Source organism: Cyprinodon variegatus, unplaced genomic scaffold (assembly GCF_000732505.1).
Source record: "Cyprinodon variegatus isolate N-32 unplaced genomic scaffold, C_variegatus-1.0 Scaffold410, whole genome shotgun sequence".
Lineage (NCBI taxonomy): Eukaryota > Metazoa > Chordata > Actinopteri > Cyprinodontiformes > Cyprinodontidae > Cyprinodon > Cyprinodon variegatus.
Window position 1 is genome coordinate 263,568 of NW_015150863.1, and position 19,664 is coordinate 283,231.

Consider the following 19,664-nt stretch of genomic DNA (forward strand, 5'->3'; position numbering starts at 1 on the left):
GATCTAGGTCTCCCACAAACCTGCCAGGTGTTTTACATTTGAAGAGCCAAGATTAACGCAAACGTTCAATAAAGAAGTAGCTTGGGGGTTTGGGAAATTCTGCTGCTTCCTCGTCAACACGCACTATCGCTATGGTAACCACACACAGGCTACAGACGTTAGTGAGTCCGTTAGTAATGGCAGTCACTGGAAGAGGAGCACATCAAGCTACAAATGTAGGTGGAGAGCAGTTTAAGTTGTTGATGACGTAGAGAAAAACATGCATTTTCATGAGGAAAGATTTCAGCCCAGCGAGCTGCTCAGACAGCAGAGGAACATCAAACCAAAGAATATTTAATCGTACCGGTCGGCAGTCGATTTCAAGCAGTTGAATCTATATTCGTCCATTGATTAGTTGATATATTAGCAACGTCTTGAACTGAAAATGAAATATTTTTCATTGCTGATTTCTCAGCGTTGGATGTTGAACTATTTTATATTTCTGTTGGTGTTCTGTCAGATCACCATACGTTGTTCTAATCCACATGAGAATTATTTTAACTTTCAAAAAAGAAAATCAGCTTTGATTATACCGTTATTTCTTGGGTGTGGAAAAAGCCAGACATAATAGAAGTTTCCGAGATCTTGAGAGAGGAAGCCTCTATAGCTAAAACCATATCAGCCTATAATCATTTAAAATGACTTACTTTAGTAGTAAAAAAAAAAAAAACCGTGTGTGTGGGAATTTAAATTTGGTTAGATTTTTTATTTTATTTTTTCTAAGTTTAAAATCATAGAAAACATTGACTGTGCTTTATGTTGTGACTCAGCATTCATTTAGGTTGGATAAACACTAAGTGTATGCTGATCTAACAGCGTGTGAGGGGGGTTATCTGATGAGATCACCCTGGCATCCGGAACAAGAAGTCATGTGCAGAAACAAAATAAAACCTCCGGTTACATTTAAAAATAATACATTTTCTGCGGTAACTTGCCCTGACTTCAAGAGTCACTATAATAGTCTGTCTAAAGTCTCAGAATACCTTTTTATTTACAACTGTTTTAATTTCGTAAGCTCCTATATTTATTTATTTTATATAACTGCTTAAATCTGTACATTTTATACTTCAGCTTATTCATAGCTCTGCTCTGGAACCTGCAAAACTCACTTAATTTCATGTTAACGTGATGAAATTACTAATAAAACATGGTGTTGAAATGCCATATTGTTTACATTTCTGTCAATTTATTATTTGACTGTGTTGCTTTTCTTCACATAAGAGAAAACAGGATAGGGAGGAAAAGGCTGAGTCAAACCAAGTTTTGGAGGAAGCAGCAAGATAAGCAGTGAAAAGAGAGAGATAGAGGGAGAGCAGGTAGTATAAAAGGAAAATACTGTGCTGGAACTGTATGTGTTTTAAAAGTCAAATGCTTTTTGCATGATACTTGAAATATTGTGTACCAAGAGTGAGCAGATCAGGCACAACTATCAACATAATAATGTCATAGGGTCTCAGTGTCTATATTACATGCTGAAGTAAATATTTCAATTATACTGCAGCATCCTTTGTGACACATTTCTAACCTCTTAGATAGAAGATGACATAAAGATCCAGTTTAAAAGTTTATAATGCCTGAAATGTCTGGCAGAGAAAGTGGAACAGAGAAATGCACCAACTAGTCATAATGATGTTGCTTTTGCTGCTCAAGACTCTGAATATGGCCAGATTTTTGGGGAACACTCTGCTGAACCCACCTAAAAGTGACTCTTGACCTCAGTATGTTTTGGACTCTGCATGGAACCATGAATTCTTCTCTCAACCATAAAATCCTGAAGGAAAGCTTCCTGAATGAAAGTTTCCTGTTATCATTTTCTAATGTTAAGCAGGAAGGAAATTAAAACAAGATGCTGCCCTAATCCTTCAGTTGCTCAATTTAAAAAGCCAAAAATTTAAGTTTTGAAGTGACCTAATCAAAGTCCAACTGAAATATAAAGTCAAGCTGCTGTTGCATTATTCTATTCAGACATACATATATCTTATAAAGAAAAATCAGCAAGGTGCGAGTCAAAACTCCTCCACTGTGATGTAAAATACTCGACCAATTTGGGAACAATGCTTAGAAAATATAAATGATTGTTCAGTTAATGTTAGACATAACCTGATACAATTTAAGACATTGCATCGCCTGTATTATTGTAAGACCTAAATTCATAAGCTTGACTCATCAACATCACCACTTTGTAACAGATGTAAAATTACTGATGGAACACTTGCTTATACCCTTTGGTCTTGTGTTAAGTTATCATCTTATTGGTAGGATATTTTTCAATGCTTTTCCTTCAAGAAGACATTTAAACCAGACCCACTGGTTGTCATCTTGGGAGGATCAGGGGCTCTTCTTTTGGCGAACACATATGAGGCTCAAGCTGACTCTTTGGGGATGGTTGTGGCAAAGAAAATGATCCTGCAAATGTGGAAAAGTGACTTTGCACCAAGCTACGAAATGTGGCTGAGAGCCTGGAGACGATCAGGTATCACAACATGGAAAAAATGAAATACTATCACAAGATCTGGGATCCTCTACTCTCCTACATAAGAGGAAAAGACTCACTCCTGTATTGCAAGACCTGAATGCCTCCCATGCACTGTATTGTCACACTTTATCAATAATATGTGATAAATGTTTGTCATATGCGTTTTGTTCTGTGTAACAATATATATATATATATATATATATATACTCTACCAATTAGTTCAATAAAAGGGTCCTTACTTTTACTTGTTAAGACAGATTTTAATCCTTATTTGAAAAGAGCTGTCTTTTATATTTACTCAATTTATGTTTAACTGGTGATAAGTACACCAGACAACATGACTAAATGTATAAAGGAGATAATTTTTGTTTTGTAAAAACGAAAGTTACAAAAAATAAATAAATAAATAGCAGAAAGGTGTAGATATGGAAGTTGTATAACCAGTCCTAATTCAACCAGGCGAAGAAAAATTAGCAATAATATTCACCTGAAAGGTTTTAGGCAGCTGGGGCTCTATGTCAGGTTTACAAAATGCTATTTACCTCCGCTAGTCGGTTGAGGATAAGGCTATTTTAAGGCATTTAAATGCAACACACGCGCAGAGGACGCTATGCCGATAGTCATTCAAAGCCTGTTTGTTAATGAAGATGCTTGGCTGTCATCAGTGCCTCTATAAACCAGGCTACAAACCTAAAAAGAAGTAACAACCAGAACCTTAGAAGGAGAATTCAGTAAAGAAGGGGACGTTTCTTCCTAACATGCTAGCTAGCAACAGTATGAGTTAGCATAACGGGAAAAGGTGCGGCAAAACGCGCCAGAAATCACCACCTGTGTGCTTTAACGTTAATGGGGAATAAATGATTGATTTAGATCCGAGGCCTTAATTTTTGTGCGGTTTAAGTCGGTGAACGCAAAGGTTGAGTTTGACTGATTGAAAGCGCCTCCAGAGTGTAGTCCCACCCTGTAGTTTAGTAGTAAAAGTCTGCTAGCTCGTGTTACTCACCCAATTAATGTCACTGAAGCATCCAAGGACGGCCAAAGGTCCGACCGAAGCGAGATCAACTGTTATGCTAAGCTAAAAAATGGCTCTCTCTGCCTTTCGGCATGTTACGTCTGTTAAATCTGATCGGGTTTAAAATGGTAAAAAATGTAAAAGGAATCCCCGTGCAGCTGAGCTACTTCTCCCCCCATTTAGCCATCCAGGTCTTCACCGTTAGCGGCTCCAGTTCATCGTCGCTGGTTCCATCTCAGAGAGAAACGCCGGGATAAATCCTCCGATGCATCATCATCATCACCATCAACTTAGCTAGCTCTTGAGCTTCCAGCAAACAGTCCGACGGAGAAGCTGCCAATCCAGGCCTGGGCGATACGCTCCTCCTAACCGCAACGCAAGCTGTACATGTGCGCATCAAACAGGAGGAGCAGCGACTTTTTTTTTTTTTTTTTTTCTAGGCTGGAGGGTACCCGTTATCTTTCTCCAGATCCCGAATCAGACCGCGGCAATGTACACAAAGGAAGGACCGCACACGACCGGAAGTGGGTGTAGTTCAACTTCAGAATAAGAGCGCTTTGTGGCGGCGCAGTCGGTGGAGCGCGCGGAGGAGGGGCGGAACTAGATGGGGGGCCAGGGGTGGCCATGGCCACCCTTAAGCAATCATTTGGCCACCCCTACCATTTTTTCACCCTCTAATACAGATGGTGGCAGCATTAATACTCTCAAGTGGAATATTCATTCTAATTTTTCATATATTACTTACTATTTTTTCATGTATTCATAATTTATTGACAACAAAAACACCTTTGTTAATTATAGACATCAATATACTAACATTAAAAAGTGATAAGTACAGAATTCCTGCTCTTTTCAGAACTAGATTTGGTATTATATGAGCTAAAGAGAAAGTGATGTGTCTCTGCAAGTCATCTAGGAGTCTTCTGTGGAATTATGGATAAATACATCTTTTTTTTATTTAATATATTTTATAATTTATGTAGATATTAGTACTTTTAAATATCCATTTTATACAGAAAGATTATTGATAAAAGTAGCTAAGTAATGACAAAGGAATAGATGTTCGCCCCAGAACTCAAATCTGAAAGAATTTTATCCACTATACCATTTATCTAGAAAGCACAGTGTTTAAATATATGCGTCTATTTGTTAGCAAAGGCTGTAGGAAAGTATAGTTATTCTCATCTTAGGCTTGACCCCTGAGGTTTTGGCGCCTATCCACTTTTAGCCACCCCTCAGTCTACATTGGTTAATGCCTGGCCAACCTTATAAAAATTCACAGCCTGTGAATTTGCTGTTCAATTGAATTTTAAAAAAAGAACCCAGGGTAACTGTAGTAATTCAAATGGGAAACTCTAACTTTCACAAAAGACAGGCAAAAACTTGACCTTACTTTATACATGACTAGTTGACACGAATCATGTATTGACAACACTATATATGTAGCTTTAATCTGTTTTTCAAACGAAACAAAAAAGAGTAACACTGCATATGATAAGAAAGCACAATCCCCATAGTTATAACTTGGTGGTGTATGTATCATCGTATGGGGATTCATGTAGACTGCAAAAGGCACAAATCTTGAGCAGAGGTTCACCTTCCAGCAGCATAATACCATAAACATGCCACTACAGCTACAGTCAGTCAGTTTATATGTTTATTTATTGCTTCAGTCTGTTAGCCAATAAATGTTTTTAACTAATTACATTAAACTTTTTTTGGTTAGATGTGAGCAATTCAACTGTATCTATATAACTTTTTTGAACATATTGTACAATATTCCAGTTCAATATATAAAGATTTTGTAGATTACAAAAGAACAGTATGCCACGATACGACTGAACAGAAACTCCCATTTAATAACAAACCTAATGTACATCATGCTTAGCATGAACCCATGGGGATTTCCTGACAGAGAAGAGATAAAAAGAAAGATAAAATTAAGCAAAAGCTTCAGCAAACCAACAATAACAAACCCAAAATAAAACATATGAGGGTTTCTTTTGTTGTGAACATATATTAGGGAGATAGTGAAGTGAATCAAAAATGACTTTTTCTTTAGTAAAAATACAGATATTTATAGGTAGTAAAAAAAAAATCGTTTAGACAGCCTTTATTTATTAGAATGCTTATTTTCATGTCAATATTTTTGTAATGAAGTAGAGAGTCAATGAAGCTCAAATAAGTTTATGATCATCAAAAAACTCTAATGCAACATACCCTACTGTATTTTCATATTTGTTCTTTTTTTTAACCAACCTAAAAAAAAATGGTTCATGAATTAGACTAAATAGCGTTGCATCAAGACTGAAATCTGATTGGACAACAAATATAGCACATAAATGTAATGGAAGCAGCGCGGCCAAGAGAAACGCTACAGATAAAAAGAAGGGATTGTTTGAAATAAATTATAACAGCTGGATAGAAGAAAATGAAAGTGTGTCTGAATGGCCGCCCTAATCCCTATATAGGGCATTACTGTATATAGTGTTTACACCATTTAAGATGAATGTCCAAACGTCTAGTGGATGAAAAAGTAGGCTGTGTCTGAACTTTCGCCCCAACCATTTAAATCCCTCAATCACTATGGTCAAGTGACTCCGCCTCCCAACACAGTACCTGCGCCATCTTTGTTATTTGTCGCAGTTATTGGGTAGAGACAGCCTATGGCGATAGCGGGCTATTGTGACAACAGATCCCATAATGCTGATGAAGATTTAGTGATTGTGGGATTTAGGGGTTATGGCGGACGCTGTGTCCGAACGTCTTAATCCCTATAGAGAGCGGGGACTATATAGTGAGCTTTATAGTGAACAGATGATCACTACTTTTCACTCCAGGTTGGTCATGTAACTCCACGGCTTGGTTCCTGCGCCATCTTTGTCATTAGTCGCCTCTGTCGGTTAGCGACAGCCTATGTTGACAGAGGGCCGCTCTGACAGCAAATCCCATAATGCTTTGCGAGGAGAGCTCTCCTGAGATTCCGGGATATATCTGCTTGTCTAGTGAACATGGATGATCACTACTTTACAAAGATGCATTGTGGGAAATGTTGTGTCCAATACTTTTTCATCCACTAGACGCTCACACACCCATTTCAAATACCGCTATATAGTGCCCTATTGACTTTGATTTCACTAACGATTTCAGGATTCCAACGTATTCTCACTTTGCATGTTAACCTAGTCAAGAAGTAACGGCTGTTTGAAAAGAGAGAAACAAATTATCTGTGGGATTTTTTTATAATCAGTTCATATGTCAACATAACATGGCTGTGCTATTGGTTTTTCTTTTGGATTCCTCGTAACTAAGGGAATGCTAAAGCTATTTTCCTGATACTTGAAGAAAATGTTATGTCTGATCTAAGTTCCCAGGATGAGCAAATCTGCTTTGACCTTGCAGGGAATGTTTTGAACATGCAAAAGAATGAATCCAGCAAGAAAGGAGAAGGAACCAACTTTAAAAAGACAAAAAGTATAAGGAAAATGTCTCCTCGTTTAGATGAAATAGTTTATGGTAAAGATAATTTCTCCAGAGAAGAGGATGGTAAAGAAATATTTTACTGTTAATTAAGTGAAAAATGAAGATAAAACTGAAACTCAGGGAACCTTTAAAGAGGTTCCTCAAGGAGAAACCATGATAGTGAAAGAAACTGTAGACGACAGATTTAATTTTCCCATACCAGAGGACAGCAAAACAAATAATTTGGTATACCAGATTTGAAGGTAACCTGAGGTCGAAATTGAAATGTGTGTCTGAACGTCTAGTGGATGAAAAACGTAGTGAACTGGAAGTTTCCCACAATGCACCTTGAAAGGTAGTGATAATTCATGGTCACTAGACAATTTGGACTGTTTAGCAGTTTTCAACACTAGTCTGGATGATTCTCTGGACGCTGTAATGTGTATGCAGATTTATGCTGATGAAGGTTCTCAGTCATCCAGGTCATAGTCATTCCGTAAAAATTCAAAAAATATCCACTGGACTTGGTTTTCAAGATTTGAAGACGTCTTCAAATCTTGAAAACCAAGTCCAGTGGATATTTTTTGAATTTTTACGGTATGCAGATTTATATAAGTAATCATTAAATAACTTGATCCTTATGTTTGAACCAAGAACACATTTTTTTTCACATTTATTCACTGACCTGCTCAGACAGCAAAGAAAAACTGACCTGGGTGATCAAATAATTCTTGTCCCTGCTTCTGAAGACAATATTCATACCTGAGATGTGAAGGAACAAGAAGACAAACATGAGTCCTTCATATTTATCAAGACCATTTAGAAACTCCCCAACGGTAAATAATAATAAATAAAACTAGAAGCACTTAGGAAACAATTTGGCATGTTTGGAGCTTGGGATTATCTTCACCCTTGAGGCCTCCATCGCAGCAGAAACAAACAAGCCTTGGCAGCATCATCATGTGATCTTGTGGAGAAATAATGAAATATAATAGATGAAAGACAACTGTTTGAGATTTGCATATACTTGGTTTGTTCCTCAAATTAAATTTCATATTAACAGAAAGTATAGCCCTATATTATACTTTTAATTATTATGAATTTTATGCTTTGATTAAATATCCACTTCATCTGTTCAGGTTTAGGATTTCAACAATGAAAACTAACATTTACAGATGTTTACTCCTGCGTTTTGATGAGGTTAAGTTCTCAATAGTGTCCAGAGATAGAATAGAAACCAGAGAGGTTGTACATCCATTCTAGTTCCCAACAGGGAGAATGCAATAAGTTTGTTGCTGTTGCTCTTCATTTATATATATATATATATATATATATATATATATATATATATATATATATATATATATGTTTTTTTTTATTTTCTAATTAGATTTTATATTTTTGTCACTCCTTCTGGGCCTCCCATTGCCAATCTGGCCATAGGCACATGCCTAGTTTGCAATAATCTAGATCTGGCAGCAAACAAAAAGAAAAAAAAAAGAAAAAGGTAAACTTATACCAGTTGGTCAAATACCGGTATTAATATTTTAAACAATTTATGTTAAAATTTTACAAAAGAAACATGCTTTTATAGATAAGATATTGAGATAACAATCAGCAATTAAATCGACAAATATCCGAAGCATTAGTTTATAAAGTTTGGTCCTTAATCTAAATTCAAAGTAATTAATAACCTGAATCGTCATCGCTCACCTGAGACCTTAAAAGGATACTTTTATTGTGAAAAACCACAGCGGAAGTCCAATTTTAAACCAGGTTAGCTTCATGCAGTTGCTGTTTCACGCCAAGCCTTTGACTGCGCAGACTCTCTGCTGTCAAGCATTGATGGCTTGACTTCGTAAGTAAATGTTTGCATAAGAAAAAAAGAAACTGGACTTTCCAATTTCAAACTAAGCTTTATAAATCTACATAAAGGAATCCCAGCTTAGGGTTTATTTATTTACACAAACGAATAATGTTGATTATATTGGTGCAGTGTGTATATATGGTGAAATGTCACTTTCAAAAAGTATTTATAATTTTTAACCAACCAAGGGATATTCTGTAATGTCCATATTATGCCCCCTGGTGGTTCTGTGCAGTGTTACATTATGTGGACGTTTAACACATTATTGTATTGTCACAACCATAAGTTAGGTTTTACCCTTCTTTTAAGCAACCATTGTTCTCCCTTTTAAATGAAGTAAAAAATATAAAAAAAAAAAAACAATCTAGTAATTGCTGGGGAAAAAGTAAACATATTTATTTGTACATGACATGAGTTCAAAAAAGTAAAAAAAAAACAAAAAGAAAACTGAACATATTGACTAAAAGCGAATGTATGAGCTCCTTTGTGGGGCAGGTTGAGCTCCACCCTGCTGCAGCTGGTGGCGGAGCTGCTGGGAGTAAGGATCTTCCAGGGATTTGACCGATACCGTCGTCTTTGGCCCCGTCTTCCACTCGATCCCGCTCTCATCCACTACAGACGCCTCCACGGTTACCACATGGGTGCCCAGGATGGAGAAGTTTAGCAGAAACTGGGTGCTGAAGTAGTCATTGTGAGGTTCCACCCGCTGCTCGATCTCATTGGTTTTACTATCAAGTGGTATCTAAAGTAAAAAAAATTAAGTACAAAAATATTAAGTAAAACATTCAATATGAAACAAACAAACAAAAAAACAGGATGGAAGAAAGTCCTACTTTGTAATCAGGCCCCGTCTTGGTCTGTAGAACCGACGTAACATTTAGGCAAACAGACTGGATCTTCCTGAAGAGTCCCGGGGTGGATCCATGTTGTACCACTCCCTCCACCTTCAAAGTCAGCTGCTGACTGTTTTGAACCGGGATGGGCTCACTTGGAGTTCGTGGTGATGGAGAAAGAGCGAGCTGGAAAAAAACATAAATAGATAAATCCTTTTAGGTGTGGAGAGAAAAAAATATTTCTTCTGGCTTTGGTCTTCAAAGCAAAAGTAAAACTTTCAGCGTGTGGGTATTGTGGTATTTCTTGGAAATTATCTCATTATACAGTGAGAAAAAAAGATATCCTTTTTTACTCTTGTACATAGCTACTGACAAGGTCTATTTTGCACCACCCCTAAACATACATGGACATCTTAAACATAAAAAAAAGTCAGAATAATGCTAAAAATATATTTTTGGTTACGCATTTGAGTAAGTAATATATCTTAAACTTTTACTTATTCAGATTATACTGATTATGGCTTAGAGATAATAAAAACTAAACAACTAATAAACTTAAGTGAAGAAATTACAATATTAAATAATATCAATTATTATTTAATATTACAACCTCAAAATATTGTTCTTATTTTTGTATTTTATTTAATGATGAAAATGTTTCTGTTAAATTTTGGGGTCTTTGTTTTTATCCTTGTGGTATCAAAAATGGTATCGAGTATCAAATATTTTGATTATTGTATCGAGTTGGAAATGTTATTATCGTGACAACCCTAGTAGTCCTTCAGTATTTGTGTTTAAGCGCTCCTCAAACTTTTAGAGCAATTACCTTGATGCTGGTTGACTGGAGCTTTTGGAAGAAATATCTCTGGAAAGACAATGGCACCTTCAACAAGGCTATGACCGCGTCACAAAGACAATTGGTGTGCTGGAGAAACAAACACAATTTACTTAGATGACAAAACACTGATACCAACCTGTATGCTGCCAAAAAAACAAACAAAAAAAGATTAGATTTTTCCTCGATTATTCATTTCCAGAGTTTATTTATATACATTTTGAAATTCTATTTCCCGAAATCCATCATTTATTTCTGCAAAACATTTCTACAGTAGGCAGGCAAAAAAAAAAAAAAAAAAAATGGGAAAAAAACAAGAAAAAAAAAACGAAAAAAAAAAAAAAAAAGGAAAAGAGCAAGGAAGGATAGATGCAGGGCAGAAAGAATGAATGAGGGGAAAAAGGATACACAAAAACAAAGTAGGAAACAAAAAAATTTATAAATATTCTCGGTTATGTATAAATTTGTTCTCATTTACTATACCACTTTCAATAAACTTAAACTAAGAAAAAATAAGGAATGAAGGAAGGAGGCAAGGATGGAAAAAAGGAAAACAAGGAAGGAATAATCAAAGAAAGAAAAGGATAGTAGGACTGACATGTGGATAAAGGAAAGGAAGCAAGGAATGACACAAGACAAACTTAACCAATTTTACATCCTATTTTCTTAAACTATTTTGAATTAAAGTTCAATCCCCTCCTAAAATACAACTTCACATCAGCAAATCCAACCACAGCCATGAATCTTGTAGCAGAACAGCAGAATAGTAGAGTTATAGTCTCACCAGATGTGAAACAGGAGGGTGTTTCTTGGAGAGTCCCTCTACCTCGTCGAGCACATGGTTAAAAACCGACATCATCCGTCGCTCATACTCGCTCTCCGTCTGAACAGAGCCCGATGTGCCGTACTCCTGAAAACTGAAGCACACAAACAGCATGAACGTTTACCAAGGGAGGCTGTATGGGGAAATATGGATAATAAACTGGAAATAACACAAGGAATATATTCATTTTATAATGTTCAGCTGCTAAAAGGCTGAAATTTGCATTATCTAATCCTGAGGGCAAATCTAGCCCATTTTCTGGTTTTGATGATTTTAAAGAGATGTTCTTGAATCATAATACAACTTTACTGAATATTTGGAAAAACCTGAGACAAATATTTAGTAGAAAATCTCTGGAGTTGTGGAAAGAGGGGTTGGAAACCTAAGAGAATTACCTCCTCCAAGGCATCATGGATCAAGCTGCAGGGCTGTTTTACTGCCAGCCGTACAAGTGCCATTACACAAAGTGGATGGAGTAATGAAGACAAATGTCCGCCTTTCACCTCATCTCTACCAACAGATAAACTGGATGGAGCTGGGTTTTCCTACAGGACCCTGATTAAGCTCCATACATAAACCATGCTGGACATTTGTGAACTCAGCAGAACTCTGCAGCCAGAATTACTTTTCAATTATTACAATCAATGGTGTTGATAAGGGCGTGGTTTCTCTTGCTCTAGGATGTGCATCAACATGCAAAAACACTCAGGTGTTTAGAACAACACAGCTACTTTAGAAATTCTCACCTGCCCACCTGTTGGTCTAATATCAAAGCTTCGATTACATGGGAGACCAGCAGGCAGCTCTGCTGTTGTCTGAACAAACAGTTGAGGAAAAAAATAAATGAGCACTGAGGAATGGCGGTGGACTGAGTCAGACAGGAATCAGATCTTTAAGGATACAGCTCCACGTTGCGAAGGGTAGCATAATCTGCATCGAATAAGGACTGGTGCAGGTCAGCGTAGCGAGCGGCAAGACCTCTGAACTCGTCCATGCAGACCTTCATCTGAAACAAACGGCATGATTCAACACATCAGGGCTGGTTTAGTCTGCTCAGACGCACAAATCCTTCTAATTACAGACAAGTAGGCTCCTGTTATACATAATATAACTAATGTGGTGAAAATAGAGAAAGATCAATTTATAGTCTGACTGAATAATATAAAGATTAAGTTTCTGCTTCTATGACCAACAGACAGATGGACACCAAATTTATACGGTAAGAAGTGAAAAAACTGAAAGTCCCTGAGCGTGATCTACATTTCATCACAAGCATTTAAAACTTTCCCCTCTTATAACATTATCTCCCTTCTGTTGTAGCTGTCCAAATTTGTAATGTAACATTGAGATTTGAATGTTAGTTTTCTTCATTTGGTCTCATTTCAACACTTTCTTGACCAGGTTACTCTTTTTATCAAATATTCCTGAATAAATTAAAGATAAAAACAAAAATTCTCTGCATCAGACCAGGATAAGGTGTTTTACTGCTTACTAGGGGTGTAAATAATAATCGTTTTGTATCGATGCATCGATCCAACAGCCGACAGTCCGATGCATCGACACATCTGCAAGAGTTTTATTTTTTTATTTTTTTGTTGTCTGTTTTTATCCATTTGCTCCTGGACGTAATTCTTACTCCCGTGCTGCGGTGGCGCTAAACCTATTTTGCCCTCCTACCTCGCTTTCTTTAGCCACTACCCTCTTTCCGCTTGCACATACACAGTCGTGTAAACAGTAGACAAGACAGACATGGCGGAGGAAAAAGAAGATGATGTATTCTTGAGTATAGAAAATAATCAAATCGTTGGGTCAGGGAATCGATACTGAATCGAACCGCCATGATGGGTGTGATTTACACCCAGACTGCTTACTAATATAATAGCTGATCTTTGATCTGGACCGTCCTATTCTAGCTTTGACTTTATGTTGAAGGTCTAAAGATTTCTTTGCAGCCTCCAATATTTTTTTCCATTTCTATGATTGCTCTGTATTTAGCTCCATCCTTCTTCACATTAACTCTGCATTACTGTCCATAATAAGGAGAAGCCGTCTCTGTTAGCTTATAATAGGAAATAACAGTGAAAAAAATATGTTTGTGTCTTTTGCATAAAAAAAAAAGCTTAAGGTGATATTTTAGTAAGATCATCCAATCCCTCTGGTTGTTGGGAGCCTCCTGAAGCCTGAGCTCTAAAGTGTTTACCTGCACTGAGATGCGCCCACAGCGCTGGACGTCATTCCCTGATGTGAGAGCGATAGTGGTGGCGATGGCAGGCGGAGGGCTGGTTTTAAGGCTGTTACAGGTACAGATCAGCTGGGACAGGGCTTGCAGAGTGTCAATGCGCAGCTTAATGAACTCACACTGGAATGTGAGTGGGCTCAAAGGAGTGCTGGCAGCCTGCAAGGAGAGAGAGATTAATCACATCTTATAAAAACAGTAATAGATGCAGAGTCTAAATTAGGTGGACTTAGTGCTGAACACCATAAGCTCTTCTTTGGACTTACAGTGAGGGAGGCGATGCCCTTTTGGTAGGAGCGCAGGGCCTCCGCGATGGCGCTCATGGCCCCGCTGTAGTCCCCCTCCTCCACGTGGCTCAAGCATTGCTCTGCCTGGGAAAACTCCTTCAGGCTGTTCAGCCAGAAGTAAAAATGCTCCGAAGCTACACGGGTACGAAGACACTGGTAGAGCTCGCTGGAGAACTCGTGGCATCCCTGCAGATTAACAAACAGGATTTCATTCTCTCAGTTCCCTGTTTTGTGAGCTGGTCATAATCATGTGTGTTTACCATGCGCGACGCCTGCCGTGCGATACGATAGACCGTCCAGCCATTGGCAACATTCTCCAGCTGCCGTTTGATGACCGTCTTCACTTCAGACGACAGAGATGATTGGCTTGCAACAAATATCACTGTTGCCAAAGAAACCTACAGCAGTCAAAGACCAATGAGTGCATCTCAAACTAAATAAGTAATGTCAGTCAGAAATGACTCCACACAGCAGGAGAGAACTTTGACCCTTCCAGGGTCTCTTACCAGAAGCTCCTGCTGCTCGGCAGTGGAGGAGTGGCCGGCCACCTGGTAGAGATCAACCAGATCTCCCAGCATGCCGTCTCCCAGCACAGGCAGATGGGTTGCTATGGCTGCCAAAGCATGGCACATGAGGACGCGGGAAGAGTCGCAGGATAAGTGGAGCTGGCCGAGAAGGAACTCCACAGCCGACTGGCTAAGGTGAGGTCGGTTTTTTAACAGCTTAACGAGCGATTTGAGCGAAGTCTGTGGTGAAGACAAAAAGAGGAAGACCAGGCAGACTTCATAAGTAAAATTATGAGCATCTTTATGATTAAACTGATTTCTTAGTCCTGATACTAATCTCTTTGTTCAATTTGGTGAAGAGTAATCTCTATGCCTCTCTTTTAGTAAAAATAGGTGGCATTGCTGGAACAAAGGTTTTGATAATATAAGTAAAAGATTAAAATCAGAAAGTGGCCATTAAATCTTAGGTGAACAAAAAACAAGTGATTAATTCTTGCTTCTAAATTGTGCTTTTTTTTTGTGTTTTTTTTTTTGACATGACGCAAAATATTGCTGTTCATGAAACAGGGAAACTAATTTTTTGGTCCAACCGGGGCTCAAATAAAACTAATTAGTCACTGTTTAGTCTTCATTTACCAGACCAGATTAATACCATAAAAGCATAATGGAGAAATTATTTTTAAAAGATCTTGTTCAACATAAAATTGACTTAGAGAATTTAAAGCTACTTTTAGACAGTAGAAGAAAAAAATCTCTGACATCTTTCTTAAGGCAGTGAATCACAGTGAGATCTGCTGTCCTCAAATTAAGAAAAACATTGAGAAGCAGTTAAGAACATGTCCAGGAGCAGTCAGTCTGCAAAAGGTAGCTTAAATCTGAATGATCCACTCATGGTGGAGTTCACTAAAAAACACAGAACATCTAAAGCACCGCAGGCCTCCCAGTCAAGGTCAGTGTTCATGAGTGAACAAAGAGATGGGGCAGAAAAAGTCTCCTTGAGGAAAAAAACCTCTGCTTGGCAGAATAATACAAAGCAAAGGACTTCTTAAAAAATAGTCCGTTTTTTGAGGTGACAAAATGTGGAAACCGTTTTGGAACATAGGCTTGCTTATAGATTTGATTTAAAACTGAGCATATTCCAGAAAAATGAATGAATTCTGCTCCCCATCAGAAAATGTTGTGGCTTTAAACTCAGGCACACACAGGTACCAACAGAAGCGACAAAACAAAGCAACCTGAATGCCTTAAAGAAAAAAGAAGAATATAAAGCAGACTTTAAAGGCTTTGAAACCTAAACCTGATTCCACTGTAATCTTTAACAGTTTTAGATGCTTTAAAACCTTCAAGAGCCTAAATTCTACAGAGAAAGAAAGGAGACAAAATCTTCCACATTGGAGTAATAGACTCTGAGTTTGTCTATTATTCACATTTGCTCTATTATCTGAAATCTGAAAAACAAAGCAAACTTGTAAAATTTCCCTGGAATCATCATTCAAATCACCTATACTCCTTATTTTCTAACTAGATTTTAAATGGTTCATTTTTACATCCCAAAGAATAAGACACTAAAACGGGACAAATCAAATGCCTGTTTTGTTAACATAGGCATCTTACTTTGAGAGTGGCTTGTGCACTGGGGCTGCTGTCTTGACTGCACAGCATCAGAAGTGACTCCACTCCCAACACCGTGTCCTGCTCCAGCTGGATGATATCTAAGGGAGGAAAACCCACATTAAAACAAACATAAGGAGACTCTAAGTGGAACATCAAATAGGCTATTGTCCAAAGAAACCAACCTTTTTCTGGACAGGAAACGGCAATGTTGGAAAGCACAACGACCCCATGAGCCGCAACTGACAGGTTGCTGTGGTAACAGCATTCTTGCGCCAGTTTAACCAGGTCAGTAAGCCGAGGGGGGACGGGAGAGCCGGCTGAGGGGAAGGTTTGACGTCAACATCATTTTACCATCACTCATTGTTACAATTAAAAGTTTATTACCTGCTGCATTGCTGAAGTACTGCTTGATGGCTATCGACCCAGACAGAGTGGAGAGGACCGCCAACATTCCAAGTTTCAAACTGTTGTACGGGATGGTCAGCGCACACTCACACAGAGTCTGAAAGGATTTAAAAGGGTGCATTAAAAGCTAAAAATCCCAAAAAGGAACCAGTCTGAAGGGCACCGTCTTCTACCTGAGTATTTTCCCTCATCCAAAGGTGAGGAGCCTTCCTAGCCAGGAGCTTCAAGTCATTTATTGCAAGTCTTTTTACAGCTTGCCTGGGATCGTCTCTCAGGTACTGAAGGAGAAGCTGCAACTGGAGAGAAAACGAGCAAAAAGTTTATTTCAAGTTCCAAAAATGTAAAATTAAAGTTTATAGATGTGTTATTAATTAGTAAACACTTCATAATTGTTTATTATGCAATAATTAAAAGTGAGCCATGGACAAAACTAAACAGTTTCTTGCCAAATAGTGAGTCTAAGCTGTTAAACTATATATTTCAAGTAGCAATTCTACATATTACACAAAGTTACTATGATGTGAGCACAAAAGGCATTTGCAAACATATTATGTAGCTTTCATGATATGTTTAAGGAATCATAAACACTCATGAATGAGTTACAATGTGTTTACAGATTAATTAACATATAACTTTATCAGCCACCTATAGAGAGAGTATTACTGTTAATTGGTGTATATTTTTTAACTGCACAAAGCCTTTAAATAAAAATGATTTAATGACATATACTTTGCTTTCTTTATGTAGAGCTACCTGCTTGGGGATGTCAATGAGTGAGAAGGCAGCCAGCTGCGTAAAGGTGTGCAGTGAGACGATGACCATGGGGGTTGATGGGTAGGAGTTCACCAGGTGTTGCAGCAGGTCTCTGCTGCTGGAGGCCAGGCTGGCGTCATGATGCATGTGCTGCAGCATGGGGATCAGCTTCAGCTTCAGATCCACTGGCGTGTCCAAACCTGCCGTCATGGTTGGGTTCAAAAATAAATGCAAGACATTAACACGTCAACATCCATCCTAAAACACGAAATAAAACACAGCTTTGTAGAAATTAGGGCACACTGTGAAAGTTTGTGACACAAGAACACAAAGCGTAGATAACAGCTTAGAAGGGATATTTTACCTTGAATCATTTCACTGACTTTGTTACAAATTCCGGCAGCAAAGTCTCTGAGGATTAAAAACAGTAAAATTAAACCTGTAAACCAGTAAGCTATCACATTATTTTCTGGAGACACTGTAGAGTTTTTTTACAGATAATTTTTCCTCACTTGGACTGTGCAGAGAAACTTGCAGCAGCAAAGATGGCAGCCTCCACTTCCACATTGTCATGCGAGTCCAAGCTTTGCCGAATGCTGTGGTGGGCATTCTTCCTCTCTGGGATGATGGAGGCCAGACTACCAAGCATCCTACAGCATAAAAACAAATAAAAAATGAAAATTTTTTTCTCTGCTTTTTATCATGATATTATGGAATGTATTGTAAACCAACATGCTTACCTCAGAGTGATGGCTCTGGCCACGGGGTCATTGCTATGTATGACTGAAAACACCCTCTTAACAAACTCATCCACATTGAGAATCTTCTCCAAATGCTTCTCACTCTGCTGTGTTACTTTCAGGACACACAGACGCAGAAAGTTGTTTCTAGAAAGAGACAGCTACTTTTAATAATGAAACATGTCAACCAAGGCTAAAAATGGCTAAAATCAGATGAATCAATTATTGAAATAATCATCAACTAATTTAGTAATCGATGAATCTTTAACAGCATCATAGAGAATATAAATATAATGCCTTTAACTGACTGAGCAACCCACATAGAGCAGTAATAATAATAAAATAAAAAACAAAACAAATATTTTGCATTTAAATAACATTTTTTTTGTCCATAAGGTCTATTCAGAACTCTTCAAGTTTTATTTTCACCTGGTTTCAGTCTATTAACAAATTTGCCATCAGATTAATAATAAAAAAGCATCAGAATAATCCATTACCAAAATGATTATTAATTGCAGCCCTAAATATAACATCTGCAACCAGAAACTTCAATGTATGTTATATGCATTTTATATGATAGTCAAAATAAACTCATGATTTTTTTTTTTTTTTTACAATAAAATTCTGAAATGTAAAGGAGTACAATTGATTCCGATTTTGGGTTTCTATTCAGAATAGTTCTCCAGGTCGCTGTAGAAAATAGATCTCTTCAGCTTGCCTTGGTGATGTGGCAGTGGTTGTGTTGCAGCTCAGGATTGTGTGTTTTTATGTGAAGCAGATCAGCAATGCGTTTGGTTTTTCAAGGTAGGTTAAAAAAATAGGAAAATGTGTGAATAAAACATTGGTTATTGGCCATCACTGCATTGTTAACATGGGATATCAACATCCCTTGTATACATTTCCTTTTATATATTCATGCAAATGACTATTTTAATACTCAGCTATTATTGTGGTAAATTGCAGAAATTATTTTCTGATTAGGTTAATGCGACCCCGAACTAAATAATTTTTATAAGAAGCTCATATGCCATCATACCCGAGCCTAAAGATGTCTGCTAGTTTCAGGAAGGCTGAGTTGATGAGGATGGGAAAGGGGTACTTCTGGAAGAGTTTGGGGAACAACACCACAGCTTCACACTGCTCTCCGAGCTTCCCCGAACGCAGCCCTAAAAATAAACAAAACCTCCTGGTCAAAGCAGAGTAGTCAAACCCTAATAGGGTTAGTCCAATTTGAAAGTAAAACAAATGAAACACGAAACGGGGCAATAACAATCAATGAGACGTTATGCTAAACCGTTAGCATTGTTAGCTGAGCACCTTTATCCAGCTCCATGAGAGCGGAGTTAGCATCCAGCTCCTGTTCCCCATAACAAGCCTCGGACAGGAATGAGCGAGCTGTTGAAAGCGACATTTTTTTTAGCTTTTTAAAATTAACCTTTATAATAAACGGTCAATAACAAACAACTGCCGTTGGCATCTTGCCGTTCGGGTAGGCAACCCTGTCATTGACGTCATATCCTTCTTCTTCTTCTTTTCTATTATGGCGGATCGCAAACAACTTTAAGGTGCATACCGCCACCTACTGTACATGAGTGTGTAGCGACATTACTTTACATCAAATTCTATTTTTTAATTTTGGATTCTGTAGATAAAAAAAATAATGCTTTTCTTTGAATATCCTTTATACTTCCTTCATTTCCCAATATTCCTTTAGGACTCAATTCTTTGTCGACGTCATATCCGGTCGGAAGTCTGACTTTTCAATCTAAAATCTCA

General features: G+C 37.7%; 2 protein-coding genes across 2 annotated transcripts in view; both read right to left on the reverse strand.

Annotated features, from left to right (window-relative positions):
- lpgat1 (lysophosphatidylglycerol acyltransferase 1) overlaps positions 1-3,980 on the reverse strand; it is a 55,160-nt gene extending 51,180 nt beyond the window's left edge. Inside the window, exon 1 of the mRNA XM_015388003.1 lies at positions 3,519-3,980. The gene's annotated coding sequence lies outside the window, so the exon portion shown is untranslated. The remainder of the gene's footprint in view (positions 1-3,518) is intronic.
- Positions 3,981-9,231: 5,251 nt separating this feature from the next.
- ints7 (integrator complex subunit 7) lies at positions 9,232-19,439 on the reverse strand. Its single transcript, XM_015387982.1, has 20 exons — positions 19,206-19,439; positions 18,925-19,054; positions 17,889-18,035; positions 17,661-17,798; positions 17,513-17,559; positions 17,149-17,348; positions 16,569-16,691; positions 16,375-16,492; positions 16,173-16,307; positions 15,991-16,088; positions 14,377-14,616; positions 14,131-14,268; positions 13,850-14,056; positions 13,548-13,742; positions 12,250-12,353; positions 12,094-12,162; positions 11,309-11,441; positions 10,516-10,614; positions 9,690-9,875; positions 9,232-9,598 (listed from the first exon to the last, which is right to left on the reverse strand). The coding sequence occupies exons 1-20, from the start codon at positions 19,297-19,299 to the stop codon at positions 9,317-9,319; spliced, it is 2,883 nt and encodes a 960-aa protein (XP_015243468.1). The 5' UTR covers positions 19,300-19,439; the 3' UTR covers positions 9,232-9,316.
- Between the last annotated feature and the right edge of the window lie 225 nt (positions 19,440-19,664).

Coding starts and splice junctions, on each gene's coding strand:
- ints7 (XM_015387982.1), bottom strand. CDS start 19,299: ATGTCGCTTTCAACAGCTCGCTCATTCCTGTCCGAGGCTTGTTATGGG. Junction 17,349..17,512: donor AGTCAGTGAAATGATTCAAG/GTAAAATATCCC, acceptor CCATGACGGCAG/GTTTGGACACGCCAGTGGAT. Junction 13,743..13,849: donor AGGGCATCGCCTCCCTCACT/GTAAGTCCAAAG, acceptor CTCTCCTTGCAG/GCTGCCAGCACTCCTTTGAG.